The sequence below is a fragment of the Leptonychotes weddellii genome, chromosome 8, assembly GCF_054177405.1.
Source record: "Leptonychotes weddellii isolate Sample4059 chromosome 8, ASM5417740v2, whole genome shotgun sequence".
Taxonomy (NCBI): Eukaryota; Metazoa; Chordata; class Mammalia; order Carnivora; family Phocidae; genus Leptonychotes; species Leptonychotes weddellii.
The window spans coordinates 130,985,163-131,013,016 of record NC_138376.1 but is presented as its reverse complement, the minus strand read 5'-3'; the positions used below and the strand labels follow the sequence as shown (position 1 = coordinate 131,013,016).

Sequence of the window (27,854 nt, the reverse complement as noted above, 5' to 3'; positions counted from 1 at the left end):
CCATTGTATATGATGCTAGCTATGGGTTGGTCATACGTGGCATTTGTTGAGATACACTCCTTTTATACTTACTTTGTTGACAGCTTTTATAATGAAAGGATGATAAAGTTTGTAAACATATAAAGAAAATATTAACACAACTGAAGGGAGAAGTAGATAGCAATATAATAATAGCAGGAGAATCTAATACCCCACTTTCAACAATGGGTGTATCATCCAAACAACAAAGCAATAAAGACACACTGGACTTGAACTGCACTTTAAACCAGATGGACCTGACAGACATCTATAATAACAGAGGAATACACACTCTTCTCAAGCACACAAGAATATTCCCCAGGATAGATCGTACATTAGGTTATAAAACAAGTCTTAAAAATTTAACAAGATTGAGGGGTGCCTGGGTGGCTCAGTTGGCTAAGGATCCAGCTCTTGATTTCGACTCAGGTCATGATCTGAGGGTCGTGAGATTGAGCCCCTCACTGGGCTCCATGCTGGGTGTGGAGCCTGCTTAAGATTCTCTCCCCCTCTCTCTGTCCCTCACCCCCCTAACTTAACAAGATTGAAATTATATCAAGTACAGTTTCTGATCCCAATGGTGTGAAACTTGAAACCCATAAGAACAAGAAAAGTGGAAAATTCACAAATCTCTAGAAATTAAACAACACATTTGTGAACAACCAATAGGTCAAGGAAGAAATCAAAAGGTATCTTGATACAAACAAAAATAGAATACAACGTACAAAACCTAATGGGATGCAAAAATAATAGGATGCAACCAAAGCAGTTCTAAGAGGAATGTTTATAGCAATAAATGCCTGCATTAGAAAAAACATCTCAAATAAACAACCTAACTTTACAGCTCAAGGAACTAGAAAAAGAACATACTAAGCCCAAAGATAGCAGAAAGGAAATAACAAAGATTAAAAAAATAATGAGACAAAAAAGACAATAAAGAAAGATAAATGAAACTAAATTGGTTTTTTGAAAAGATACACAAAATTGACAAACCTTTAGCTAGACTACCCAAGAGAAAAAGACGGATGGCTCAAATCAAATTACAAAGAAAGAAAGAAATTAAAACTGATACTAGAGAACTGACTGCTATACACACTTACACGCCAACAACTGGACGACCTAGAAGAAATGGATAAATTCCTGGAGACATACAACCTACCAAGACTGAATCACGATGAGACACATAATCTGAACAGACCAATCAGTGAGAAAGGAGACTGAATCAGTAATTAATAACCTCCCAACAAATGAAAGTACAGGACCAGATGATTTCGCTGGTGAATTCTACCAAACATTTTAAGAAGAATTAATGCCAATCCTTCTCAAACTCTTCCCCAAAAACTGAAGGAGAAGGAACACTTCCAAACTCATTTTATGAGGCCAGCAATCCCTCATCATATCAAAACCAGACAAGGACACTATAGAAAACTACGGGCCAATAGCCCTGATGAACAATGATGCAAAAATCCTTGACAAAATACTAGCAAACCAAATTCAACAGAACATTAAAACATCATACACCATGATTAGTAGTATTTATCTCCTGGAAGCAAGGATGGTTCAACATATGCAGATCAATCAACATGACACAACAAATTAACAGAATGAAGGATAAAAAAATCCTATGACCATCTCAGTCGATGCAGAAATAGCATTTGACAAAATTCAACACCCTTTTTCTTCCCAAAGATCCCAATATATTAGATCATGAAATGTCTTCCAAATAATCAAAGAAATACGAAATATTTAATTATGAGTGATAAATGTATTTTTATTTTCATTTTTAAATTGATACATGGACATTTCATCAGAAGACTAGGCTGCAGAGGTAACTACCTTACACAACAAGATTACAGAAACTTACTGCATTGGCTTTTCAAACATAAGAGAGACTGTACAAACTCAATGACTTACTTAAGCTTGCTAACGACTACAAATATTTTACTGACAAGCTGGAGTTCAGATAGGGGGAAAACAATTTTTATGGAGGTCTACTCTTTTCGTCTAAGGGATGAGAAATTTATTTCAAAGTTATAAAAATAAGCAGCAAAGAAATGAAACTTCTAGAAGCAACAGTGGTTTCAAATGAGCAGAAATGAAAGGAATAGAATGTTAACAGACAAAAAACACCATAAGTGGAATGAAACAAATCTATTTCTAAAGCTGGGGAATGAGGTTGTAGGTCCTACAAGAGCTGCATGGAAAGTAACTAGATATGCAAATGTTCTTCAGAAGGCCTTGCAGGAAGTAGTGAGGATGTTTCAAATGTAAAACCTACAAGTATTAAAACACCTGGAGACTGTATTCCTGTTTTGGTAAATACTAGATGGGATTTTAAGGTCAGACAAAGCCAGGAGCTCTGCATACTTGAGCTGTTAGGGTAATTCATCAGGTGCAATACGCAAACTGGACTGTGAATATGCTTAGGGCTTATTTTGTTTTTATAGACAGCAACAACTGGCCATGTCTTCTGGGGAGCACGTGTGAGCATTATCTGAGAGTGCTGGGAACCTCCAGAGCCACGGCGTGTGGTGCAGAACAGGCCACTAACTCAGGGTGTGTCTTCTAACCTCTGAATCTAGATTTCTTTCCATTATCGATACCCCATAGGTTGAGTTCAGTACAATTTTGGCCTTGAAATTACAATTCTTAAATTATCTGAGAATTCTTCCATGAAACTTGGAGTATCTAGAACATTTTTAAAAAACAAGAGCCGTTCAGTGCTCTGATAGAGCAAAAAATGAACCCCTCATTAGTGGCATCATAAATTAAGCTTCCTGACACTGAACGACTGCCTCCTCCCCCCACACCCCTACAGGCCTCCTGTCTGATGCCTGGTCTCTGTCGGCTGGGACCCAGGCCTGCCTCTCACGCACTGTTGTCAGGAACTCTGAGCTGGAGCCTGGCAAAAGTGAAATGGAAAGGAGGATTTGGCAGGAACAGACCTGTGGGCCACACACCATTATGATTCCCAGGCAGGGCCAGGCCCTCGACGCAGAGCCGGCTCTCCCGCCAGGAAGGTGAGAAGGCTGTTACTTCTTTTTCTGTATTTATAACTAGAAACAATTCTTGGAATACATAGGGCATCATGTCTCCAATTCTTACAATCTTTACAATCTAGTGTTAAATTTAAAAAAAGCAGGACAGAGTAAGATTCCAACTCACTAAAAAAAAAAAAAAAATCAACCACACCTTATAGACACAGATGGAGAAATGAGGGTGAAGACGTTAACAACTGTTTGGGGCCACGGAATCAGGCACAACCTCTGAAAATAAGTCGAGAGAGCACTTTTTTATAGGATACGAGGGAGAAGTCACCAAAAAGGATGATTTTCCTTTCCATGAAAAACTAGGTCTAGACCCCACAGGCCACTCTCTCCCCAAGGACAACTGCAATGCTGTTCTGAGAGCTTCACTCTCAAGGGCGTCCCAGGGCTTTCAGGCCAGACTCCCCGTCCCCTTCTCTCCACATTTTGTCGAGAGGAAGCAAATTTATCTGCAAACCAAGTTAACTTAGCCGCATGTCAGGATTCAACATCTGAATTCTTTTAAAGTTTAGCAACTGATATGAAAGATTTGTTATAAAGACAGATGCTTTACTTCCATCTTTGATAAAACTGATTTATTCTGAGAATGTAAGTGGTGCACTTACCCAGAAGAGGATGAGTATCTTCTCCAATGGTCAGGCTCATACTGTCTATTTCCTGCACCAAAGAGATATGAAAACCAAAACTAAGTTAATTACATTTCTCTAAAATTCGAAGAGAAAAAACTGCACATTTCTAAGTACGTATAAAAACAACATGCTGAGTTGTATTTGGAGGACAGCACTTCATTCTCTTTTCTGTTGTGGCCACTGTCACTAGAAGTTTGTTGCACAAGTATTCCATTAGAGTAGGAAGCAATTAATTAAGAGGTGGCTCTGCTGATAGAAGGAAGCAGTGTCCCAACTGCTCCTCCAAATGCCAGCTCCAACCACCTGCATGGTATCCAGACAGCCCCTGCTGCCAGCGGCACTGGGGAATGCATCCGCATATGCAGATGGCTCACGGAGGACACTTGGCCAAGGACGGAGAAAGCAACGTGTGGCTCTTTCTACAGCTGAGTGCAGAGCCCCCCCGTCCCCGTGTAGCTGGCCACTTTTCACCTTCCGCTACACAGGGAATGTTGGGCGAGGACCAGAAGAGAGCCAACCTGCCAGTAAAATAGGTGGTTGTTTTCACATTCAGAAAATAACACTTTTCCTACAAAGCTTTCCGTGCTTCTGCTTGACTGATGCCCACGCCTCTCCCGCCGAGGGCAGCCTTTGTGGCCCAGCCGCTCCGGCAAGTGCGAGGCTGGCAGGGGCTCTGGCCAAGGGCTGGGTGGTGGGAGAAGGTCACAGCAAGGCCACAGCGAGGTTTCCAGGCCCCACCTTGTTACCACAGATGATCAGAGACAGTTTTACAACAGCCCAGGCCTCCTACAGAATTACCACCGACAAGTGAAAATCTGAAGAAATCACAGGCAAATGTGATTTGCTACTGACTGTGGAATTTAACACATCATTTCTCACCAACAGCAAGGAGGAGGTTAAGATGTTCTCACTGTAGAGGCTTTGAAGTTCCCGGCCCCAGGGAGGCAGGGAGGTTGTCACCTCTGCTGGTCCTGGGTCCCCTCCCCAGTTCACAGGCCAGGAAGCACACGCTTCACAGGGAGGCTGGTGCCTCTGGCCTTTGCCTGCCTGGCCCGAGTAGGCCAGGCTCACAGGGGCGGCCGCGCCCGCCGCTCCTCCTCCTCCTCGTCCCTCTTCCTATCCTCCCTCCTCACCGACTGTCTCACAGTGATTCAATACACTCATTCTGAGGCATTTTTCGTTTGACTTGAACAAAGAATTTTGTCTGTTAACTCTGTCCAGGAAGTATTGACAACTTTCTACTTAGACTACTTACATATCTCTAAAAAATACTAAAATAGGAGTTCAAAGGTGGACATAAGCCCGCAAACGTGTGTGGGCCAAGTAAAAATGATGTAATTCTATCACAGTGATGAAACTAAAAAAGTGGATTACCTGACCTTAAACAATGTTCCAGTTCTAATAAAAGATTCTATGTGTGTGTGAACATGTATCTCATACAGAGATATCTGAAATTAGATAACATATTGGTACCGCCAATGAAACTTTTGTGAACATTTCTCCATGTGAGACAAAACGCAAATGACACATACTGTCCTTGCTTAACTATGGTCTTGCCGGAGACTTTTAATTTCTTGCACCTCCATGCCCAAACTCTTTTTTTTTTTCTTTTAATTTTTTGAGTGCAGCTGACATGATGTTCCATTAGTTCAGGTGGTCGACAAGTGGTTCCGCAAGTCTGTGCGTTCTGTGGTGCCCGCCACGGCCTAACTGCCATCTGCCGCCACACACACCTGACAACACCAGCGACTGCTCCCGAAGCCTGCATCCCCACCCCAAATTCTGAAACCTGAACCTAACTCAGCACTCACCACTGCAATTTTGCCTTTGACCTGAGGTCTCGCAGGGCACGGGTTTCAGCCCCGAGCCCTCCTGCACCACCGTCCCGTCTTCCGTGTGACCACCGTGGTCCTATCCCCTGAGGAGGGATTTCCTGCAAACCAGGACACCTGGGAAAGCGTCAGGCTCTGGCTGCTGCATCTGTTATGGTCTCCTTGCTTCTACATAACCAGAACAGAAGAGGGAAGACATGCTTCTCTAGGCCTCGCACCCGGTCTGACAAACATCCTAAGCGTTCCAAACGTTCCCTGAAATTCCGGGTGGTCATGTGCATGGGGGAACGCCTGGAGGCTCTGTCATCTGCTCAGGTCGGGTCACTCGTGAGCGGTGGGTCCTGCCTGTGAGAACCCACTGCAGCAAGCTTCCTCCGGGAAAGAGCAGATATATGAAGACACTTCCAACACTCACTGCTCTGACAGGCTCGAATTCAAGGACCCAGCGGGGCCACTGCACCTGGCTTGACTGGAACCCAGGACTCAAGAGCTGGCAGGACACCAAAGGCTGCCCAGGCTGGATGCTGATGACACGGCAGGGAGCACAGTCCACGGAGCGTCTAAGGGGAAGCATGCACGCATACGTGTCGGCTGCATGCTCCACCACAGGCACACGTCCTAGCCACAGGCCACAGCTGATGTGCTCATCTCCCCGGAGACTCGTGGCCTCTCTCCCACCCGTTGCCGGGCTTAACCTGCAGCCCTCCTCACCCTGAGGTTGTATTGTCTCAGGTTTCCTGAATTCTTGAGACCCAGCAGGAAGAAAAGGAGACAAGCCCAGGCCAGAGGGGATTAAGAGGAATGTCACCATTTCCCACACCAGCGACAGCAGGGACACTGGGGAAGACTTTGTCATCTGCTTAGAGGAAACACGAGGAGTCCTTAGAGGAGGACTATGTACGCCCCGTCATGCCAGGCTGCCTGGAAGATGTCTAGCATGCCTTCCCTCACCCTGCTTTCCTGAGCTAGGTGGGTGCCTTCTAATCCTCACCTAGAGGGGCCAGGGTCGCAGGTGTCTGACACCGCAGCTTCAAGGGTGACAGGTACCCAGGGTCCTGCTACTTAAACATACCTGGGATGGGATACCCGGACAGACAGGGCTGGGACCCCACTCTGCTCCCAGCCCATCACACGCTTATATTTCAAACACAGGATTGGTACCTAAATTCAAACCCTGTTAGTATTACAAAATAGGAGCTTTGTATTGAAGGTGTGCGGGCTCTGAGCTCTACGGGGCGGGCTGGTGACTACGGGAATACCTACTCAGGACGGACACATGGAGTATCTTGTTTGGAATGAACTCCAGGGCTCTGACCAATGTTGTGAGGCCCTGGAAGGTCTGCTCCTTTGCTGTCTGCCCAACTTTACCTCCCATGAGCCTCCCTCCCACTGACCCTTCCAGCCACACACGGCTCACTGGTGCCCTGCCTTCTGCACATGCCCCTCCCTTAGGCACCCCGAGGGCTGCCCTCTGAGATACCCACTCACTGTGTGGACGCGAGTCCACAGCAATGGCTGTCGCAGTCCGCGTCGAGGTAAGCTGACAAACCCTCTTGTGGCCTCTGGGTTCCCTGTTTGCAGTTTAGTTCAATAAACCGCAGCTCCTTCTACATTAAAAGCAATCTCAAAAATGCTTGAGGTGATGGGGAAGGGATTCGCCCTCAACTAATTTAGGCCGCTAGCATCAACACTCAGATCTGGGTGGAGTCACCGTGTGCCTATCCTGGACGAGGTGGGGGGGGGGCGGGATGCTGCTCCGCCCCCTAGGTTGACTGTCGAGGAGCTTCAGGTGACAGTGGGTGTCAGGACTGGCTAGGTGGACTCTGTGGGGACACCTACAGCAGCTGTAAATCTTACAGAGCTCTTCTCTGTCCCCCAGGGTTGGGCATTAGAGTGGACCCCCAGATTTCTGCCAGAACAAGAGGCAACCGACCGGGAGAGGCTCAGATTCCCCTCAGCAACATCCCAAGTGGTGAGATGCAGTGGCCACCACACAGGCCGACCGGGACACGCAGCTTTGCTTAATGACAGAGACTCGCTGTGCTTTAGGGTAATAATGTGAGTACTCTGTGAAATCTCTACACATTTCAGAGCTTGCAAAAAACTAAATTAAATTAAAAGTTTGTTTGTATTTGCAAGGATAAAATTGTAAATTTAGGTAATATAAAAGTCTCTACATTTGGGCTTTGAAAACGAAGGAATTTTGAATTTAAATACTGATGAGGTTTTCTCTGTATTTAAAATGTAAATTACTATGTATTAAATTCAGCTTTATGCATGAAAACCAGACATCTGTACTACACACCCAAGAAGTAAAGAATTCATTTTATTTCCTTCATCACCCAAAAGGGTCTTACGTATACAAGCCAAATCCCAGAACATATCAAAATGCTCTTTCTTCATTAGAGGGATGCATTGCATGAAACCTTCACAAGAGCCTTTCTTTAAGCAAATTATAAAAAAATAGGGTCTTGAACAGATGAATGAATTGACAGAAAACGAAGTGGCAAGGAGCAGAGATAGACCAGCACGGAGCTTGGAAATTCTCTGTCTCTACCTCACTCAGCAATGAAATGAGAGTATCAGCAGAAGCACGATGCCAAGACAACACCATCGTGAGCAGTCCATGGCCGCCGCCTCTTACCTGGTCCCTGGTCCCTCCAGTGCTGTCCTTGGCCTGCCCGGCTGTGCCCGGAGCTCGTCCTGTGGGAGCCGGATCCCTGCCTCCCCCACCTGCCTGTGGGGACACGTGATCAGCACGTTAGGAGGCTACCACATGCCTCACCCCAAGTGACACATTACATCTAAGAGGGTAGCAAGGCGGCACCAGGTCCACAGTTCTCGAGCTTCGGTTTCCTTAAATCACAGGAAAGCCCATGAAAAATGTGGACTGGGGGGCCACAGCTGGGATGGGAGGTGGACGTCTGAATTTAAACATGTTCCCCCAGAGGACCCATGCAGGTGACAGACGAGCAGCCTGGCAGACGCTGGGCCAGAGCAGGGCCCTTGGTAGTCGGTTCTGACTGACCCTGCCTCCCGAGGGCAAGGGCCCGACTCTGCAGACCACCAGCGCTTGGGCTCTGGGCGAGCAGGGGTCCCGGGACTCTGAGAGCCAGACCATGGTGTGCCCTCCTTTCGATTCTCCACACACTTAACCACCCTGAAGTTTCCTCTCTGAAATTCCTGAGCTCTGACACCTTCTACCCCTTGTCTCGACTAGAATTTAACATGAGAAAGTCTGACTAAGCTCCTGCCAGCTGAAAGCAGCCTACAATTCTGCTGCCTGCAGCTTCTGCTGAGGAACCCGAGGCACTGGGCATGCAGGACAGACCGCCAACCAGTTTGGGCAGAGGCAACAGAGGCAGAATGCTGCACATCTATTTTGCAAGGAATAAGCTCTTGCTTTGGGGTCTCAAATCCTGCCTATCCTCAGTTGGCAGGAGAAAACTAAAGGGTAGACAAAAGGACAGGACGAGGCGGGAGTCTGTGACTCCTGGGAAGCAGGGAGGAAGCCCCTCTCCTACCCCCCAGACTCTCCTTCAGGCAGGCCCTAAACCTGGCACCTGACAATGACCTCACTGTCTCTCAGAATGAGACCTGCATGGCTGATGGCCAGCAGAGCCCCTGAAGACAGTCTGGGGGGTAGGAATCAGGGGGAGTTCTCTAACTCTGCCAAGGAGAGAGAGGGAGCTGCTATAGTGAGAGGCACGGATCCTAACCGAAGGAGGACATGAAATAATTCAACTCATCAACCAGCTGATCTATAAGACAGCCAACTTCCCTAATAAAGAATCATCCGGTCGATAAGATACACTGTTTCATCTCACACGTTAGTTAAAACATACTGGTGAACGCAGCGGAAGCGCCTCATCACTGGTGAAGGCGTAGAGGTGAAGGTTTTTAGAAAACAAGTTGGCAACATTTATCTAAATTTGACTGCAGGTTGACCTATAATTCGTAAACTATGGTGCTCTGTTTTAAGGAAATAATGTACATAAAATGGGAAAAAATGGAAGCCACTTCTCAGCTGGAGTACTAAGCGTATGTGCACCACTGTTGGAGGGGAGTATGGACAAGCAGGATGCACAATCGCACAGAAGATCATCACGATGAGATAAAAGCACAGAAAAATAGTGCAAAAATGCATTAGCTGTCCACATTTGTGCTCCTGATAGAATAAAGGTTATTTCTATTTCCTTTTAACTGTTTTCTTTCTGTGCTAAGTTTTATTACGAGAAGAAAGAGAGCCCACGGGGGCGTTCTGCGTCACGGGATGAGCAGGGGCGCCCTCTGGGAGACACCTTTCCTCAAGGGACCAGAACTGAAACTGCTAGGTAGCAGCAAGCGTGGTAAGTCTGCGTCGTATCCCAACCTCCCAGGCTGCTGCCGGAGTCCTGCACTGTAAGGCCAGCCCCGGCAGGGGTGGGGGCCCGCAATGCCCACCTGGCTGGGGTGAGCGCCAAAGCTGCCTGCTAATGATGCGTCTGTTCTCCTTCACACACGCCTTGCACACGACCGACTTCAGTGCATGGAACTTGGTCAGCCGGGACCTCTGCAAACAGAGCAGACGGCGTGAGCAGTGGCGGGCCTGTGCACGCACTCAGGAGACACAACAGTGCCACGGTGTCCAAGGACGCTGGGTGAGCGTTTCCTTCAACACTGAAACTTAACAAGAGGTTCTCAGAAAACTGACATTCTCCTGAGTCCCCGGGGAAATAACACTAGTGCTACATCCCTTCTGGTCTTCTGTAGGTTAAACAGTCACTTCCAAGAGGTCTCCGAGTTCTGTGGTGACATCTGGGCCATGACCACACAGTCCTTCCAAACAAACCTGGGCCGGTCATCTGGGTCCTCAGCCCCTCAAGTGGTGACACCTCAGAAGCAGCAGCAGCGGGGCGAGGGGCGGACCTGCCCCTCCGGGCCACTTCATTTACTGCTGACACGTGGCCCCATCTGCCCGAACCTGCGGTCACCCTGTGCGTGGCCGAACATCAGACACGGGGCCACAACTGGGGGTTTGCAGGTGGTGACTGCAGTCTGCTCTGCTCTGACCCTTCCCCACTCCCGAACATGGGGACAAGCCCGATCTGAGCAACACGCTCCCTCATGACCCTACCGCTGTCTGCACACAATACTAGCTGCTCCTAAATCCCAAAGGACACCCTGGGTTTTTGTTTGGTTTTTGTTTCTCTCCAAATGTTTTGTCTGATGTGAAGCTCAGGATGCTTTATCCTCACGGATGGTGACTGTTCTGCGGGCCGCAGGGTCTCGCACATACTTGCAGCTATTATAACGTGCTCCAAGTGAGCTTGGCGGGAGCCCTCCTTGGAAACCTCCCAGGAATCATGGAGCCTGGACATCGCATAGCCAACATCCCCAGCTAAACCAGCAGCCTTCAAGGGATATTTTCAAGTAAATACATGGTTATTGTTCCTATTGAATTAGTCTGATGTCTGCAAAGGCACCTCTGGGGAAACATTCCTTCTTGATTCAAGAAGGGTTAAGGGAGAGAAAGCACTTCAAGAGGGGGCCGCGGTGGACTGGGTGGGGTGCTCCCTGCCATCCCTCAGCAGGAGTTTGGGGACTCAAGCCCTATGGCAGTATTTTGGGAGAAGCTATGGGATATGCTGATGCTGAACCTTTCGGCCTCCCAACCCATGTTTCTGCCTTCCTGGAATAATGCAACCCTCTATCAAAAGAGCAGTAATTCCAACCATGTAATCAACAGTGAGTGTAAACTGGGTAAAATTTCAAAGTCTGGGAACATGTCTGTCCTCAACTGGGACGTTTCTGGGAGGCATGTTTGCTGGGACAGAGAGAACTCATGTCTGGCCAAGGACTCTGAGCATTAGGATGCATTTGAGCACCTGACCTCAAACCTACTGTTTCTGAATGTGAAGAAACTGTGAACTCACATTTTGTTCCACGAGAGCCTCCACGGTATACCCCTTCTCCGCCTGCAGGTACTTCTGATGAAACAGCTTCCCGTCAAATACATTCCAGGGCATGAAGTCGCTCATCCTCCAGGGGAAGCCGCACGCGCTGTTGACCAGGACCAGAGTGGTGAGACCGCGGACCAGGAGGGAGCCAAGCTGCACAGCTCGGGGGTCGATGTAATCAGGCTGTGGGGTGCAGACAGAGAATGGAAAGGAGCAGTCATGCACATGGGGACGCAGACACGCTGTACCTCAGCGCTACACGGCAGCCACCTGGTGCCGTGCCCACCAGCCCCCATGGGGAGCCCCTCTGGTCACAGGGACACGAGGGGCAGCTGCATCACGAGTGTGCACGCTCATGTGCACACCCTCTGTGCACACCCCAGACATCTGCCCAGGCCTGTGTGTACAACTCAGAACTGCCCCTTCACATGTCAAAGCTGCAGTCCACCAGGAAAATATTGCAAGCTCATCTGCTTCGGGTGTACTCGGAAAAACTTTCTTTAAAAGCAAAGCAAAGGAAGAGAAGCCAAGAGAGTACCGTCTGAGATACTGATGAGCTCACTGTATTCTTTTTTTTTTTTTAAATATTGTCATTTCTTTTTTTTTTTTTAAAGTTTTTTTTTTAATTTATTTATTTGAGAGAGAGAATGAGATAGAGAGAGCACATGAGAGGAGGGAGGGTCAGAGGGAGAAGCAGACTCCCCGCTGAGCAGGGAGCCCGATGCGGGACTCGATCCCGGGACTCCAGGATCATGACCTGAGCCGAAGGCAGTCGCTTAACCAACTGAGCCACCCAGCGCCCGAGCTCACTCTATTCTTAAAAAGCACATTCAGTTCTAATTAAAGTATTAATTATCTCACAGGGCTGATGAGTGGATAGCTTTTTACAAATTAAGTCATACAAATATAAAGTATTTCTTTTTGTTGTCAAATCTACCCTGACATCACACATTCTCACTGTGCATGGACAGAGCCACGTCCGCTTCTGGGGTGCGGGGCCCATGCTGACTGCACACACGTGAATGGATAACCTAGCACGTGTCCACCGAATCTCTCGGTGTCTGGTTGACCAACGTGGCTCAAATTAAATAGTGGCTATTTTATTTATTTTTTTAAGATTTTATTTATTTATTTGACAGAGAGAGACACAGCGAGAGAGGGAACACAAGCAGGGGGAGTGGGAGGAGAAGCAGGCTTCCCGCTGAGCAGGGAGCCCGACGCGGGGCTCGATCCCAGGACCCCAGGATCACGACCTGAGCCGAAGGCACACGCTTAACGACTGAGCCACCCAGGCGCCCCTAAATAGTGGCTATTTTAAATATCACTGCATATCCAATATAGTTTACAAAACCAAAATAAACCGTGAAAGAAGTCACAGACGTTTTATCCCCTTTATTAAGGGTTCACTTCACTTAAAATAAAACTGATCATCATTTTAAGAAAATTATCATGAACTGTGATTACCCCAGAGTTAATCTAAGGTTTTGGTTTTTTTTTTTATTAAAGATTTTACTTATTTAGAGAGCCCGAGAGAGCATGAGCAGGGGGAGTGGCAGGCAGAGGGAGAAGCAGGCTCCCCGCTGAGCAGGAAGCCTGACGCAGGACTCGATCCCAGGACCCTGGGGTTATGACCTGAGCCGAAGGCAGACGCTTCACTGACTGAGCCCCCCAGGCGCCCCACTCTTAAGGTTTAATGAAAGTGTGTTTGTTGTACAGCACAGCTTTTATACTGTCCTAAAAAGGGCAACCACGAACAGGTTTGTGAGGCCGAGGGCACGCTGATTAATGAGAAGTGGATGTCCTCACTCCTTCTGCTCTGCAGGGACCTGCAGGTGAGGCCTGTGCTGGCCGCTGCCCATCATGCTACGTGCCCCACCTCCAGCCCTGCAGCACTCTCTGCCACCTCACTGTGCATCGAGCTCTTGCACTTCCCCAACTACACACGTGCTGTCTGTCTAGAACTGCACCGTCTTAGGGCTCGGGGTCACGCGTGGCTCAGCCCTCCTGTCTGGACAATGCACCACGGGATAACTTGACTCTAGAAGGTCCCATCTTCTCTACCTCCTCCTTGCAAACTTCCAGCAGCCCTGAGCTTCCCCACCCCGGCCCCATCACCGTGGGCCCTCGCCCCAGCGCTCAGACCATGGTGACTACTCGGTGTCAGACCAGCCTGTGGGAAAGGCGCCCTGATACAGATGTGAGGTATTTTTTCCACGTGCTGGGGGCACGTCTCTAATTTGGTAGATTTTTCTGTAATGGAATCAATTCTTGTTCATGTCTTGTGTTCATCCCTTCTATACCTGTCTGTTTTAAAGTAAATTATAAAGGAGGTATGCCAGCCCCAAAGCATGGATCCCATGTGTACCACGTGAATTTTCACAAACCGTGCAACCACCACTTAGACCACAAAGCACATGCTGCTAGCATCACAGAAGCCCCTGCTGGCCTCCCTGTCACCCTCACTGCCCCCGAAAAGTAAGCTCTAGCCACTCCAACCGTAACTGGTTTTACACGCTTGTGAATTTACAAGAACCAGTCAGGCGGTGTATGTACTGCTGTCTCCGGCTTCTTCTGGGGACACTCCTCGTGAGGCTCGCCACACTGTGAGCAGCAGGGCTGTCCCCACTGTCCCAGCGCACGCACCACACACGGGCTTTCCACAGGGAATGCTGGGATTCTCTGCGGGACTCTGGGGATCACGGACACCTTTAAATGGGGAGCCTTCTTTAAGTTAGATTCTTTCAGAAATGTCGTGCCTGTCAATGGAGGGATTTTGTATAGATTTTTGTCTTTTGCTGTTTCATGTTCTTTCTTTGCTGTTAGTGTAAACATAAAAAAAACTGTGGGGTTATTTTTACTTGCTATTGTTTTATAGAATACATTTGGGTGTGTATATGCTGACTTTGTATCTAGCACCTGTTGAGTCTGGTTACTAATTCTAAGGGCTGTGCTCTGTAGGTATGATTTTCCATTTATACAATCATGCCATCTGTCAATTATGATGATTTTTATTTCTTCTAAACCCTACACCTTATATTTCTTTCCTCAGACTGCTCTTCTTGCCAAGGCTCCCGGTTTAACAGAAGTGCTGAAAGAAGGTACCCTGGACTCACTCCCACTAGAGGAAAATCTTTCAATATTTCACCGTTAAGTATAATTTCTGCTGTAGATTTTAACCTTTGCTACATTAAGGAAGCTGCCTTCTAATCTGAGTTTACTGAGAGTTTTTATCATGAACGAGTACTGAATTTAACCATATAGTTTTTCTGCACCCATTAACAAAAACATATGCTTTTTCTTATTTATTGTGTTAGAGTGAATCACACTGGTTTTCAAATGTTAAATCAACTTTCTATCAATTTTATGTATTGCCAGATTCAATCTGTTAATTTTTGTCTGGAAGTTTTGTATTTATTTTCATAAAACAGAATGGCCTCTAATTTTCATGTGTTCTCATGTCTTTGGTACCAAGGTTTTGCTGGATTTGTTAAGACAAGCTGGATTAATAACCCTGATGCTGCTTCTTCCTGAGATTTAGGGATGTTGGCCAGGAGCCATCGGGATTTGCATTTTCCTTCAGAGTCAATGTCTTCAGTAGATTTAGAACCATTTAGATTCTCTATCTTCTCATTTCAGTCTTACTACGTTGTGTTTTTCAAGGAATATGTTCATTTTACCTAACCATCCAAATTTACTGGTATAGTGTTGTTCCTAATATCCTCTGATTATCTCTCTCTTTTTAAAAAAGTTTTTTTTTTTTTAAAGATTTTATTTATTTAATTGACAGAGAGAGACACAGCGAGAGAAGGAACACAAGCAGGGGGAGTGGGAGAGGCAGAAGCAGGCCTCCCGCCGAGCAGGGAGCCCGATGCGGGGCTTGATCCCAGGACCCTGGGACCGTGACCTGAGCTGAATGCAGACGCTTAACGACTAAGCCACCCAGGTGCTTCTAAAAAAGATTTTTATTTTAGAGAGTGAGCGAGCAAATGAGTGGGGAGAAGGGCAGAGGGTGAGGGAGAATCTCAAGCAGTCTCCATGCTGACTTCTCTCACGATGACCTGAGCCAAAACCAAGAGTCGGACACTTAACCGACTCAGCCACGCAGGACAGTTAATATGCTAGGCTTTGCTGGCCTTGTACAGTCTCTGTTGAATGTTCTTCTTTTTTAGAAACAACACTTTAAAAATATAAAAACCATTCTTAGCTTGCAGGACGGTACAAAAATAGACTGTGGGCTGGATTTGGCCCACAGGGCCATTGTGTGCTGAGCCCTGTTCTCAAATCTGCCACTATAGTGTTTCTCTTTGCCATCCTGCCAATCTTTGTTTCAAATATATCTGAAGCTGCCCATGCAAACTGACCCAGTTAGAGAGTCATTGACATGCACCTGGTGCTGACCATCATCATCTCTCTAGTAAGGATCCCCACTCGAAGTCCACTTTTTCTCATCTAGTCACACCAGTTCCTTAGGGTGAGTGCACAGTTCACCTTTGTCCTCATCTTCCAGCATCTTGGTGTCCCTCCATCTTGGATGTGTGTCTCGTAGGCAGCACATGGTTGGTTTAGGATTTTTATTTTGCAATGACAACAGATTCACAGGAAGCTGCAGAGGTTGTATGGAAGGTCCCACAGATGCACCCTCATCTCCCGTAGTGCTAACATCCTACATTCCACAGTGCAGCATCAAGACCAGGAGATGGGTCCTTCCACATGCACGGATGTGTGTGATGTCACACACACCATCTGAGTAACCACCACCACCACCGTCAGATACGGAGCCTCCCTTGTGCAGAGCCCTGCCCTGCCCCATCCTCCCTCTCTCCAACCATGGCATTCTGAGAGTGTAGCCGTGTGGGGACCGGCTTCCTCATTCAGTACAACCCCCCGAGATCTGCTCATGCTGTTGTGTGTGTCGGGTCCTCCCTCTCATGGCTGGCCCCACCCCACAGTGTGGACGGGCCAGCTGGTGTGAGCGTTTGCCCAGTTAAAGACATTGTTCTTGTTCCCAGCTCCTGCTGTCACACGTGCAGCTGCTGGGAATGCTCACGTCCAGGTCTGGGGTGAGCAGAAGTCTTCACTTCCGCGGGACAAAGGCCCAGGAGGGTCGGGACTGTTGAGGCATGCGGTAAGTGCATGCTTAGCTTCCTAGGGAGCTGACGCACCTAGCCAAAGCGTTCCCACCACCGTGTAGGAGACTGGTCTGCAAGTACCCATTCCCCTCGAGGGGGCTTGCCGCTGTCACGGGGTGCGGTTTGGGCTGTTCTGCACCCGGCCCCTCACCGCAGCTTTAATGAACGCTGAACAACCTTCCACATGCTTGTTTGCCAGGCAAACATCTTTCTCAGTGAAATGTCTATTTACGTCTTTTGCCCACTTTTTAAGTGGACTGTTTGGTTTTTACTACTGAGTTTTGAGACTCCTTCTATTTTCTACTTACAAGACCTTTGTCAGACATGTGTTGGCAAATATTTTCTCCCATTCAGTAGCTTGTTGTTTCCTCATTTTTACAGACCAAATGTTTTTAATTTTGATGAAGTCCAACTTACTACTTTTTTTCTTTTATGGATTATGCTTTTGATGTGAAACCTAAGAACGCTTTACCTAGCCCTAGATTCCAAATTTTCTATTTTTTACCCAAAAGTTCTATAGTGGTACATTTTGCGTTTAGCTCGGTGTTCTACTTAAGTTAATCTTTTGCGTGAATGGCGAGGTTAAGGTCACGACTCCTTTTCTGTCTGCGATTTTGCAACCGCTCCAGTACCACCTGCTGACAAGACTTCTGTGCTTCATCAAAACTGGGCGGCAGGACCCGTGGGGCTCTCTGCTCAGTCCCAGCGGCGCGTGTCCGACCCTCGGCCAACCCACAGCCTTGGTTAGTGTAGTTCCATGACAAGCTGTGTTATCAGCCATGTTAACAAACAAGCATCATTCCTCCCATGCTACTCTTTCTTTTCAGAACTGTTTTGGCTCTATTAGACTACTTCTGCTCTTCCATATAAATTTTAGAATAATCTTGTCATATCAGTAACAACCAAAAATCCGTGCTGGGATTTTGCTAGGAATTGTCCATCAGTTTGGAGAGAAGGGACCTCTCCACTGTGTAGAGACTTGGAGTCTGTGAGCACGGTGTGTCTGTCTGTCCAGGAACTCAAGCTTCTTCTGACTTCCTTCCCCAGGACTTTGTAATTCTCGGCACACAGATACTATACCTGTCTGTTAGGTTGTACCTCGGTAATTCATTTTTGTGGAACAATTTTAGTGGCGTTATCTTTTAAACTTTCGTATACAGAGATGCAATTGTGGTCTTTTTGTTTTTATGTTGATCTTCAGCCTGAGATCTTGCTGAACCCTTACTAGCTCTAGGAGTTTTGTGATGGATTCCTTGGGATTCTCTGTGATTCTAGAGAATCATGTCATCTGCAAACTGGGACCGTCTTTCTGTCCCTTGGTGATCTGCATGCCTTTTAGTTCCTTTCCCTGTGTCAGTGCACAGGCCACACCTGCTGGCTCCGTGCTCTCGAGAGGGATGGTGCAAGCAGACATCCTGGCCTTAGTCCCCGCCTCAGGGGGAGGCACGCAGCCTTTCTCTGGTATGCATGATGTCAGCTGTAGGGGATTTTGGAGATACTCTTTATCGAGCTGGAGAAGGCCCCTTCTATTCCTATTCTTCGAGGTTTTATCACGAATGGGTACTGAATTTTGTGAAATGTCTTTTTCTGAATACTTGATATGATGTGATTTTTCCTCATTAGCCAATGAGAGAATTACACACACAGCTTTTTGAATTCTGAATCAGCCATGCATCCCGGCAATGAACAATCCCACTTGGTCATGGTGTACACTTCTTTTTACATACTGCTTGGTTTGATCTGCTAACGTTTTGTTAAGGATTTCTGTATCTATGTTCGTAAGGGACACTGGCCTGACATGTTCTTTTTTTTGTAATTCATTTATGTGGTTTTGGTATCAGGGTAATACTGGTCTCATCTTCTAATATTTTCTGGAAGATAATGCGTAGAATTGGCATTAATTCTTTGAATGCTGATAAATGATCCAGGGAAACCAACTGGGTTACGGGTGTATTCTGGAGAGTTTTAAAAACTATGAACGAAACTTCCTTAACGGTTATCTAGCTGTCTAAAGTCTGTTAGATAATGGGTGGACTGTAGCCACTTGTGCTTTGGGGGGATCTAGTCCACCACATCTAAGTGGCTGAATTTGTGTATGTGCAAAGTTGCCTGGAACGTGCCCTTGACCCTTGTGCTCTTGGCAGGGTCTGTGGCAACACCTGTCTACTCCTGACTGTGGCCAATTACGTTTTCTCCTTTCTTACCAGGCAAATACGCTGGAGCAAAAGTGGTGCCCAATGCTCAGCTAACCTTCCCGGACTTCGGTTTTCTACAGTCTTGACTCGGTAATTCTTTACGACCCTTTTAGCCATCTGATTCTTTCAGACTTAATTTTTTTTAAACATATTTTTTAGGTTTTCTCTTTGTTTTCAACATAAAAATCCATCCGACTCCCTCAGTCTCTCACTCCTGAAGGCAGCCCCAGCACACTTTGTCTCCTCGGCCAGGGGTCTCAACATTTTCATATCATAAATATTTTTGGCAGTCTGGTGAAACCTATGGATTCTTCCTCTGAATAACCTTAAATACATACAATAAAATAATAGGCTTATAAAAGAATTAATTATAACAAAGTATAGTTTTAAAAAAAAACATGTTTATGACATAGGAATTTACCCACTTCTTTGTATATCTTTAATAATAGAGCAGCGGGTGTAGTAACTAATCTGGAGACAAGGATGACAGGAAAGGACACACACGGACCTCTCCAACTGTAAGGGGACATCGGGTCCTCCGCGATCCCTATTGGTGACACAGCCGCAGATGCTGCTATTATTACTAGGATTTGTGGACTCTGTTGTAAAGGAAAGGATGAGTTTCAGTTAGAAGCTGGTGAAAATAAAGATGTATTTTTTCCTGTTCCAGCTCATACACTCTCATTTCAAGAATCCTTACAATTACATCCCACGTACAGCAGCAATTCTGGGCATGACAAAAATAAACACGCGCGGTGGCAGGTGAGCACTTTAAATAGACGGGCCACAACTCTGAGACCGGCACTTGCTTTCCTTATACTCACGCAGTCTTTGCTGGAGCGTTTGCAAAGTGTGTTCATTGAGGGTACTCCCACCAACAGACATGGGCACTTTTGGAACCGCTAGCACAGTTTTAATTATCAGGCGCTAAAAATAAACTCTAAACCAAGAAAAACACAATAAACCAGAAATAAAGTCAGCGTCTTGAAGGGCTGGATGTGTAGATAACTTCACTTCTCAAACATCACTTCCCTTTGGATTCCAACTTTCGAGGTTAACTGTTCTGTTCTCAGGGCTTTCTCTGCTGCCCAGAAAGGGCCATGCCCTCTGGCGTGAGGGCTCAGGAAATGCCACGTGAGCCCAGAGAGACGGCACACACAGCAGGCAGTACTGAAGGAGGAAACTTCCTTCTCCTCCCTGGGGTGCCCACCGCCACACTGTCCCCCTTTGAACAGCCCCTGTCCCTCTCCCTCCCCACGTTCCCCATCCCTCCAGGCCCCACCGATGGGAGGGGTGTCTCACAATCTCCGGCCTCAGCACTGCCCCCCCTACTCTTCAGAAGCTGCTCTAGGTTCAAGTCCAGCATGCATGTCCTCATCCTTTCTCCAGACGGCCCCCTGTGCTTGGGCGCTCTGCCCCCTGTGCACCTGTCTTTTCTCTAAGCTCTCTGCCATCCTTCATGAGGGTGTTCTCAGGACTCCTAGCTGACTTCCTTTTGCTACAATCCCAATGGGCTCATGTTTCCCAAATCCACCTCCAATGCCAACTCTCCCCAAGCTTCCGGCTTGTAGGTCCCACTGTCCAGACGCACATCGCACACGGGACCCTCCCCAAACTGAGCTCTTTATGTCTCACCTCGGACACCCAAACTAGGAAGATGGGATCCCCACACCTGGGTCCTCCACCTCAGCCTGTAAGGGTTCCCTGAGCCCCACCAAGCCTGCCTCCTGGACACGTCTCACCTTCCTGCGGCAGCCCCCGCACCCTTGTGTTAGGCCCCTCGCCAGACCCAGTCCGTCCCCACCCGTGACCTGTTTGGACCAGCACATGTGGCCTCGGAGGGCTGCCTGTCACTCTGCTGCCAGAGCCCCGCCACGCACACATGCAGGGGAGTCCCAGCTGTGACCAGAGCCACCTCTTCAGTCGCTAAGCTGCACAATTAACCCAGCTAATTTCTTTGCTCCCTTCTGAGGCACTCCTGTCCTTACCCTATTCTCACCTCGGTTCCATCGAAATCCAGCCCAGGGGCAAATGCCTAGAGGAGGACAAGGGGACAGGAATGCCCTCCCACCCCAGGAGGCCTGCTCACCACAGTCACACTCCCGCTGAACCCACCCTCCTGGGACCACCTCCTTCCCTTCCCTGAGCCCCCAAGACAGGTCTGACAGAGTCAGCGTTCTGATTGCTACTGAATGAGTGAGTTTGCTGCTTAAACACCAGAACATCACGTACGGTATATTTACTTCTCCATCAACCGCTGATGCCCTCCAAATGGACGGGCAGAGGGTCTCTATTAGGGGAATGGGTTGACTCCACGTCACAGCATGATGCTTATGTACAAGGACACAATCACGGCCTTCCTGTGTATGTGCCGTGTGACACAGGGCAAGCTGTGAGTCCACACACGCCGGAGGCCACAGTACGCCCAGGCCGAGGCGCACGCTGTTAAGACCAGTGCACACTCCTGACAGCTGTGCCAGCTGCCATCCTAGAATTATCTAGAGCCATCCAGAATCTAGACCCTGCTGTCCATATGTGTGCACGTGGTGAGCGCTCCACAGCGAGCTCCTGTTTGGCGTGATGCTGAAATGGCAAACTCCAAGCCGGGACACTGCTCACAGCAGTGGCCACGCAGCGGACAGGCTCCACACTAACAGCTTAGCCGCAGCTCAGGAGCGGCCCAGGTGCCGCAGCTGCTGCAGGAAGAGCCAAAGCTGGGAGTCCGCCGTTCCAGCCAAGGGACCGTGAGCCCTCGTGTACCTTCTGCGGGGCTCAGTGGTCTCGCCGGGTGCTCATGAGTTGCACATGCGCTGCGAACGTGTAGGTCCCGCCCTCAAGGAACTGAAGTGTGACGGAATAAAGACAGACTTTGCACCAGAACATGACCCACTCACGTCCTCCAAAAGCCCTTCACAAGCAAAGCTCTCTAACTGCTTGAAAATACTAAGCCACGATGTGTTGCAAGGACAGAGTAAAGGAAAGATAAAACAGTGCTATCAGCAGAGCTCCTCCCAGAGACAGCTCGGTCCCACTGTCCAGACACACGGCACTATGCACTGAGGTACGGGAACCAGAACGCTTGCTCTTGAAAGATAACCAGCCCTCAATGACATTAGAAGTGCTGAACTCAGAGTCGGGCATTTTTTTTAAGTGAAAACGAAACCTCAGCTACGAACACTGTCCCCAGTGGCCCTGTCAGTGAGCTCCTGGTGGTGCCACTGAGGAAATGCGTCCCACCTCGGGCAAAGTGAGTAGCTGGAACGGAGCCCCTGGGGGCCCCCCTGGTTCACCCCACTTCCTCCATATACTGACTTCCTCCTTTAGGCTCAGGTGGGCTACATTGGTCATGCTGTGCCCCATCTCACAGCTTCCAAGTAACTCACCCTTCACTGCCCCACCCGGAGAAGTGAACATGTAACCACACCAAAGCAGGTGAAACCACCAACGCAGGACTCTGGTCTCAAGCCCGGTCATACTGTCCTGCGGTCACAGGATGGACTGACATCGCCAGTGCTGTAGGGAACTTTTAGTTCAAGAGACTGTGGGGCCATTAATTCAGTTTCCTAAACATGGCTTTCTTCTCCCCCCACCCCCCAACTCCACCATGCACGCTTTCTCTCTCCTCTCTTTTTTTTTTGGAAGGGAGGGAGGGGCAGAGGGAGACAGAGAATCCCAAGCGGACTCCACACTCAGCGTGGAGCCCAACACAGGGCTCGATCTCATGACCCCAAGACCACGACCTGAGCCAAAATCAAGAGTCGGACGTCCAACTGTCGGAGTCACCCAGGCACCGCCCCCCCCGCCCTCCCCGGCTCTAAATATAAGCAAGGGTAGAAAACCCCGGGAGATCAAAGGGCACACAGCACCTGGAGGAACAGGTAGTGCTGGTGCTGGGGCCTGAGACCCTTGGCTAGTTCACTCGACTGGGCGACCACCACATGCAATCCTAGCAATGTGCTCATGTCAGGGGCCCCTGGCACGCCCGTGGTGTTTTCCCTGCACTTCTCTGTGTCCGGGAGACAGAAAATAGTATTTCTCAGCCATGTCCGCCTTGTGATTTTACTTTTCTAATTATAATGTAAGGTTTCAGAGAACAGACCATACCTTTCCTCCTTGACAAGTCTGTTAAGGAAGAGGGTTATACCAGGCTGGCTGAAGACACTCGGAAAACAGAGCGGAGAGACTGGGGCTTGTGGAAGCTTGATGACCAAGATCAATTCCCCTGTCACTCAGTGAACAGAGAAAACCACAAATTTATGCTAACTGGGTTCAGGGGAAAGCAGAGCATGTTCACAGGCTGTAGGACTGACAGCTGAAGCTCTGAGATTATCTTCCAGCAAGAGAAATTCGACAGCAGCTGTTCTTCTCCCCCAAAGAAGTGGCACTGAGGGGACACCCGGGGGACCCCCAGTTGGCATGGCAGAAGGCTGGGAGTCACCGGTGAGCATGGACCAGTTCCATGAGGCTAAAAGGTGCAGCTTTACCAAAGACAAGCAACCCATATTTTAGAAATAGTTAGGTGCTTTGGAATCAAGACAGGGAAGAGCGGAGCCCTGCAAGATTCCTGCCCATGTGATGAAGCATCTGATGGGGACTCAGAAACCGGAAAAACCAGTTCCAATGTTCCAAAGCTTCACAGGAAATACTGAACAGTAAACAGCTCAACTGAATGGTGTTCCTCTTATGCCAATGAAGGTCCATTAACTGGGGCTTATTGGCAGTTATGCAAAATGCACTTAAATGGAACAAAAACTACCATTCTTGGCAAGCTGCAGCCCTTGAGCCAACTTAAACTCAGCTTCAGCTAGGGCTTCACCAGGGCGACTGTCCCATGAGCACCTGGAATCCCAAACAGGGTGAGGAGAGCACTTGTAAACAAAACAACAAGAAACGGAAGTTTGGAGGTCAGATTTCAGAGGTCTACGCTCACTGGTAAGATCCCCTGGTTGCAGTGAGGCAGAATCGTACAAAGTAACCCTCAGGGGCACTGCGTGAACCTCGACAGGCAGGTGCAGGATCCACTCACGCCCAGCTGTTCCTCGGCCCTCCTGAGTTGGGACAGTTGGCGGGTCCTGGAAACACGGCCTGACCCACGCGGGAGCCTCTGAGAACCCAGAGGAGGTTCAGTGTGTCAGGCTTGTCACTGTGCATGGTGAACCCTGTCACCAAGGCCCCTCACTGTGCACACGGTGGGACTCTGAAAACAGTTGTTGACTATACACTTGAAACTATAGTTATGGTTCAATAAAGAAATAAAAATAGTTGTTGAGTTTACATGTAAACAAATGACGATACGTCGAGACTGCATGCTTCCCCCAACGCACAGGGCAGGGGTGGGAAGAATGAACGCTGTGCGGGGGACAACGGCAGGGCCAACCCTTCCACGGTGCCTATCTTGAGACACCACGTACATTCACATCCAGGGCCGCGTTCGTGTCCCATCACTGTGTGAGAGGTGCTCTTCGGACGTGGACAGACATCTGCACAGAGGAGCAGGGCAGCAGGTGCTCGGGGCCCCGGGCTCTCGTGCACAGGGTCTGGCGGGCGGCAGCCCCCTGGACGCAACCTGCAGAGAAATACTCTCTCCACCCCGCTGAGCTGCCGTGCTGCTCTCCCAGGAGTGCGGGTCAGCAGGTCTGGGGGCTCGAAGCTCCAGCAGGCTCGGTGCCAACCGTTCTCACGCGCTGCCCCCCGACGCGCACCTGAGGTTCAGAACTGACCATCACGCACAGCAGACAAGAAGAACAACTTCTCTGTGTTTTCTGATGGCTTACAGAAGGGACCCAAGAGCAGAGAAAAGGAGAGAAAGCACAACCGAGCGTAGAGCTGTGCTGACGGGAACACGTTCAGGTGCCTGAGGAAACCACTATGGGAACCACATAGCAAGCGGCCTCCTGCTGCCGTGGGCAAGAACACCGCTGACCACTCTCCTCACCCCGTCCCCTCTCCAGACTGAGCCACAGAGCCTGCGGGGCATCCCACACCATCCTACGGCTCCAAAGATGGGCTCAGTCAAACCCTGTCTCCCCTCCTACATCATCGCACATCATGGCAGTATGTCTGCCTCTGCGGTGACCCCGTCAGACCCACAACCACCACGAGATTATACAAGTCTGCTCACAAGTGTAAATGACAGAAAGAACCAGGTTTAACAGAATGATAAAAGACTAATCTTTGCAAGAAACACAGTGACTACTAGCCATAATTCACCTAAGACATCCCACAGTCAATACACTTGAGCAACAGAGTAAAATCATCACGTTCTGGCTTCTGACTTTCCAAAGTCTGGCTCCTGGGAGAACATCAGAGGCTCCGATCTACCACAGGCATGAAGCGTCGGCGCAAGAGCGAGGAGACGGGACCCCTGGGTCACGAAGAAGAGGGGCCCAGACCGCCCCGCACCCCCAGCAGTGCATGAGCTCTACCTGACACCCATGTCCTGTGGGCAGGTAGTGTGGGAGCAGCAGGGGACCAGGGGTACAGACAGCGGGACAAGGATGTCTCAGGGACATCCATCCCCCTCAACCCCAGGTACATTTCTGCCAACCCGTGGAATAGGAGTTTGAAAAAGAAAAGTCAGATGGAAATTATATCCTGAGATTTGTTTCTGTTACAGAAAAATAAATTTTATTTGAAGATTCTTATTCATGAAGGCAAAATACTTCTACAAGCACTCTAGCCTAAACATAAATATAGTGACTGATGAAAGTATTAAGCAAATCAACATCTGAGGACTGACAATGCACAAAGATTCTATAAAAGTTATAAAAGATTCTGTTTCCACCCTCAGGTAACTGCGGATATATTTCAATTCATGGGAACACCACTAGCTGAGGACCTGCTAAATTGCCAGGAAGTGCAGGTACCAGAGGACACAAGTGTGAGTGAGGCCGAGTGTGCAGTCCTGGGGAGCACAAACCCCAGGAGAGGGGCAGGCGTCCTCAAGCAGAAGACAAGGGATGCTCACAGAGAGGAAGGGGACAGGCCCTGACGTAGATCTGGTGAGGCGTCCCGTGGCACGCAGGCAACTGCCACGTGTGGGTATCGAGGAGCAAGTGCAGGTCCTTCCAGTGGGGAAAGGGATCCCTTTGTGGAAGGCTTATAGAGGAGGCAGTGAGGCCATGGCCCAGCGTGAAACCTCCGAGCGTCAGTCCTTCGCCTCTGCCCCGGCTGCAAGCGACCTGCAGAGGGGAGGCCAGAGGCCAGTGTCAAAGTCCCAGGGAGGGGTCACAGGGAGAAGTGCAGTGACAGCATGATCAGGAGGAAGTGGGGACAGCAGAGGACAAAGGGAGGGGGACTGAGGCCCAACTCTGCACACAGCTTTTCGATCTGGGCTCCACAGCCGTGAATGGTACCCGAACGCACACAGGAGCCTCCTCTGGGTGCTGCCGGCGTGAGCATCTGTGCAGACCCATGGCCGGCAACCAGGATCCACACCGAGGCCACCCGATTTCGCTGCCGCTGGGGCCCGCCAGCGTTGGCAGGCGCCACACGGGCAGACAAGCAAGGCTGCGCACCAGGCAGCGTCACTGACAAAGGAGGCGGGGGCCCAGGTCTGGTCTGCCATGCTCTGTGCCTCAACTCTGCAGGTGACTCGTGCAGCTCTCTTCCTCAAAGGCAAGTCAGCCGTGGGGCATCTGGCAGGGCACATGGATCGTTCTGGAGTCAGAGACCTCCCCTGAGAACTTCCACGAGGCATCCCACCTGCTATCCTGAGCAAGACCAACGTGTCCTCACTGAATGTTGTTCCCAGAACAACTTGGAGGGTAGCTGCGGGCACCAAGGACTTCTTCCCTGAGGGCTCTGCTAAATGCAAGGGACGGAACCCAGGAGAGGCACCAGGGTCGCGCCCGGGTCAGGCAGTGGCCTGCAACTCTCCGGTGTCACGAGAACCCTCTCCTGTTCCTCCACAAATGTGCCTGCTCACTGGAGCTCATATCCTCCGACCCTCGCACTGGGGATGCACAGTGTGACGCGTGTAACCAGGATCACAGGGCCACGGGCACAGGAAGTGACACGAGCATCAGCTGCCAGATTTGGGAGGGGCAGCTGGGCCCCAGAGAGCATCCTCTCTTCCTCCCAGGCGCACGATGACCTTCTGCCTGCAGATGCTGGGGAAGAGCACTTCCAAGTGCTATGTGTGCACATGGATAAGACTGAGGTTCAGACCAGGTCTGCCACCTGTTTTCCTTGACATGTTTATCTCCCTTAACCAACTGGGGAGTCCGTCCTCATCTTCTGTGCTTACAGATCAACTTTAAAAGTAGAAGAAGTGGGGCGCCTGGGTGGCTCAGTTGGTTGAACGACTGCCTTCGGCTCGGGTCATGATCCTGGAGACCCGGGATCGAGTCCTGCATCGGGCTCCCTGCTCGGCAGGGAGTCTGCTTCTCCCTCTAACCCTCCTCCCTCTCATGTGCTTGCTCTCTCGCTCATTCTCTCTCTCAAATAAAAAAAAAAAAAAAGTAGAAGTAGTAGTAGTAGAAGTTTGAATAGATTCTACTTCTACTATTCATTCATTCATTAACCTTTCGAGTGCCTAATTACAAAAGCATTTTTCTAAATACCTCTTTTACCACACATTTACACAATGCTGTGTTTCTCTGGCTGTGTAAGCAGTAAAACGTGTTCCATGGGCTTTACTTGGATGCGCTATAGCCATGTGATCTCAGTAAGTCCTTGAAGCATCTTTACTTTACACCAGAATTTAAAGTGTTTGATTTGGAAAGTGATGGTTCACCAGCAGGGTAACACTGACTCAAGATTTTTACTGGAAGATTTCTACACTGGCTTCTACACACGCGCTGTCTGCTCTTCACATGGGAGGCTGTCTGGGGAGACGGTGCGAAGCATGACGACATGTGGTAACCCTCGGAGCTCTGGCTTTCTCAACGTGGAAGCAGCACACACTGGTGCCCTCGCCTCGGGCAAACCAGCCTCGGCCCAGGGCCTGTCGCTGGAGCCTGCCTGCACCACTTCCAAGGTCCCACTCCTTCCGGCTCCAGCAGACAACATCATCTTCAGTATTAAAACTCACCGAGCATTTGACATTCACACGGCACCCAGCA

General features: G+C 49.0%; 1 protein-coding gene across 1 annotated transcript in view; it reads right to left on the bottom strand.

Annotated features, from left to right (window-relative positions):
* LOC102733509 (constitutive coactivator of peroxisome proliferator-activated receptor gamma) overlaps window positions 1-19,343 on the bottom strand; it is a 36,567-nt gene extending 17,224 nt beyond the window's left edge. Inside the window, exons 1-5 of the mRNA XM_081829345.1 lie at window positions 19,215-19,343; window positions 11,442-11,648; window positions 9,970-10,078; window positions 8,171-8,263; window positions 3,671-3,722 (exon numbers count right to left, since the gene is read on the bottom strand). Coding sequence (XP_081685471.1) covers window positions 3,671-3,722; window positions 8,171-8,263; window positions 9,970-10,078; window positions 11,442-11,648; window positions 19,215-19,319 — 566 coding nt within the window. The 5' untranslated portion in view covers window positions 19,320-19,343. The remainder of the gene's footprint in view (window positions 1-3,670; window positions 3,723-8,170; window positions 8,264-9,969; window positions 10,079-11,441; window positions 11,649-19,214) is intronic.
* Between the last annotated feature and the right edge of the window lie 8,511 nt (window positions 19,344-27,854).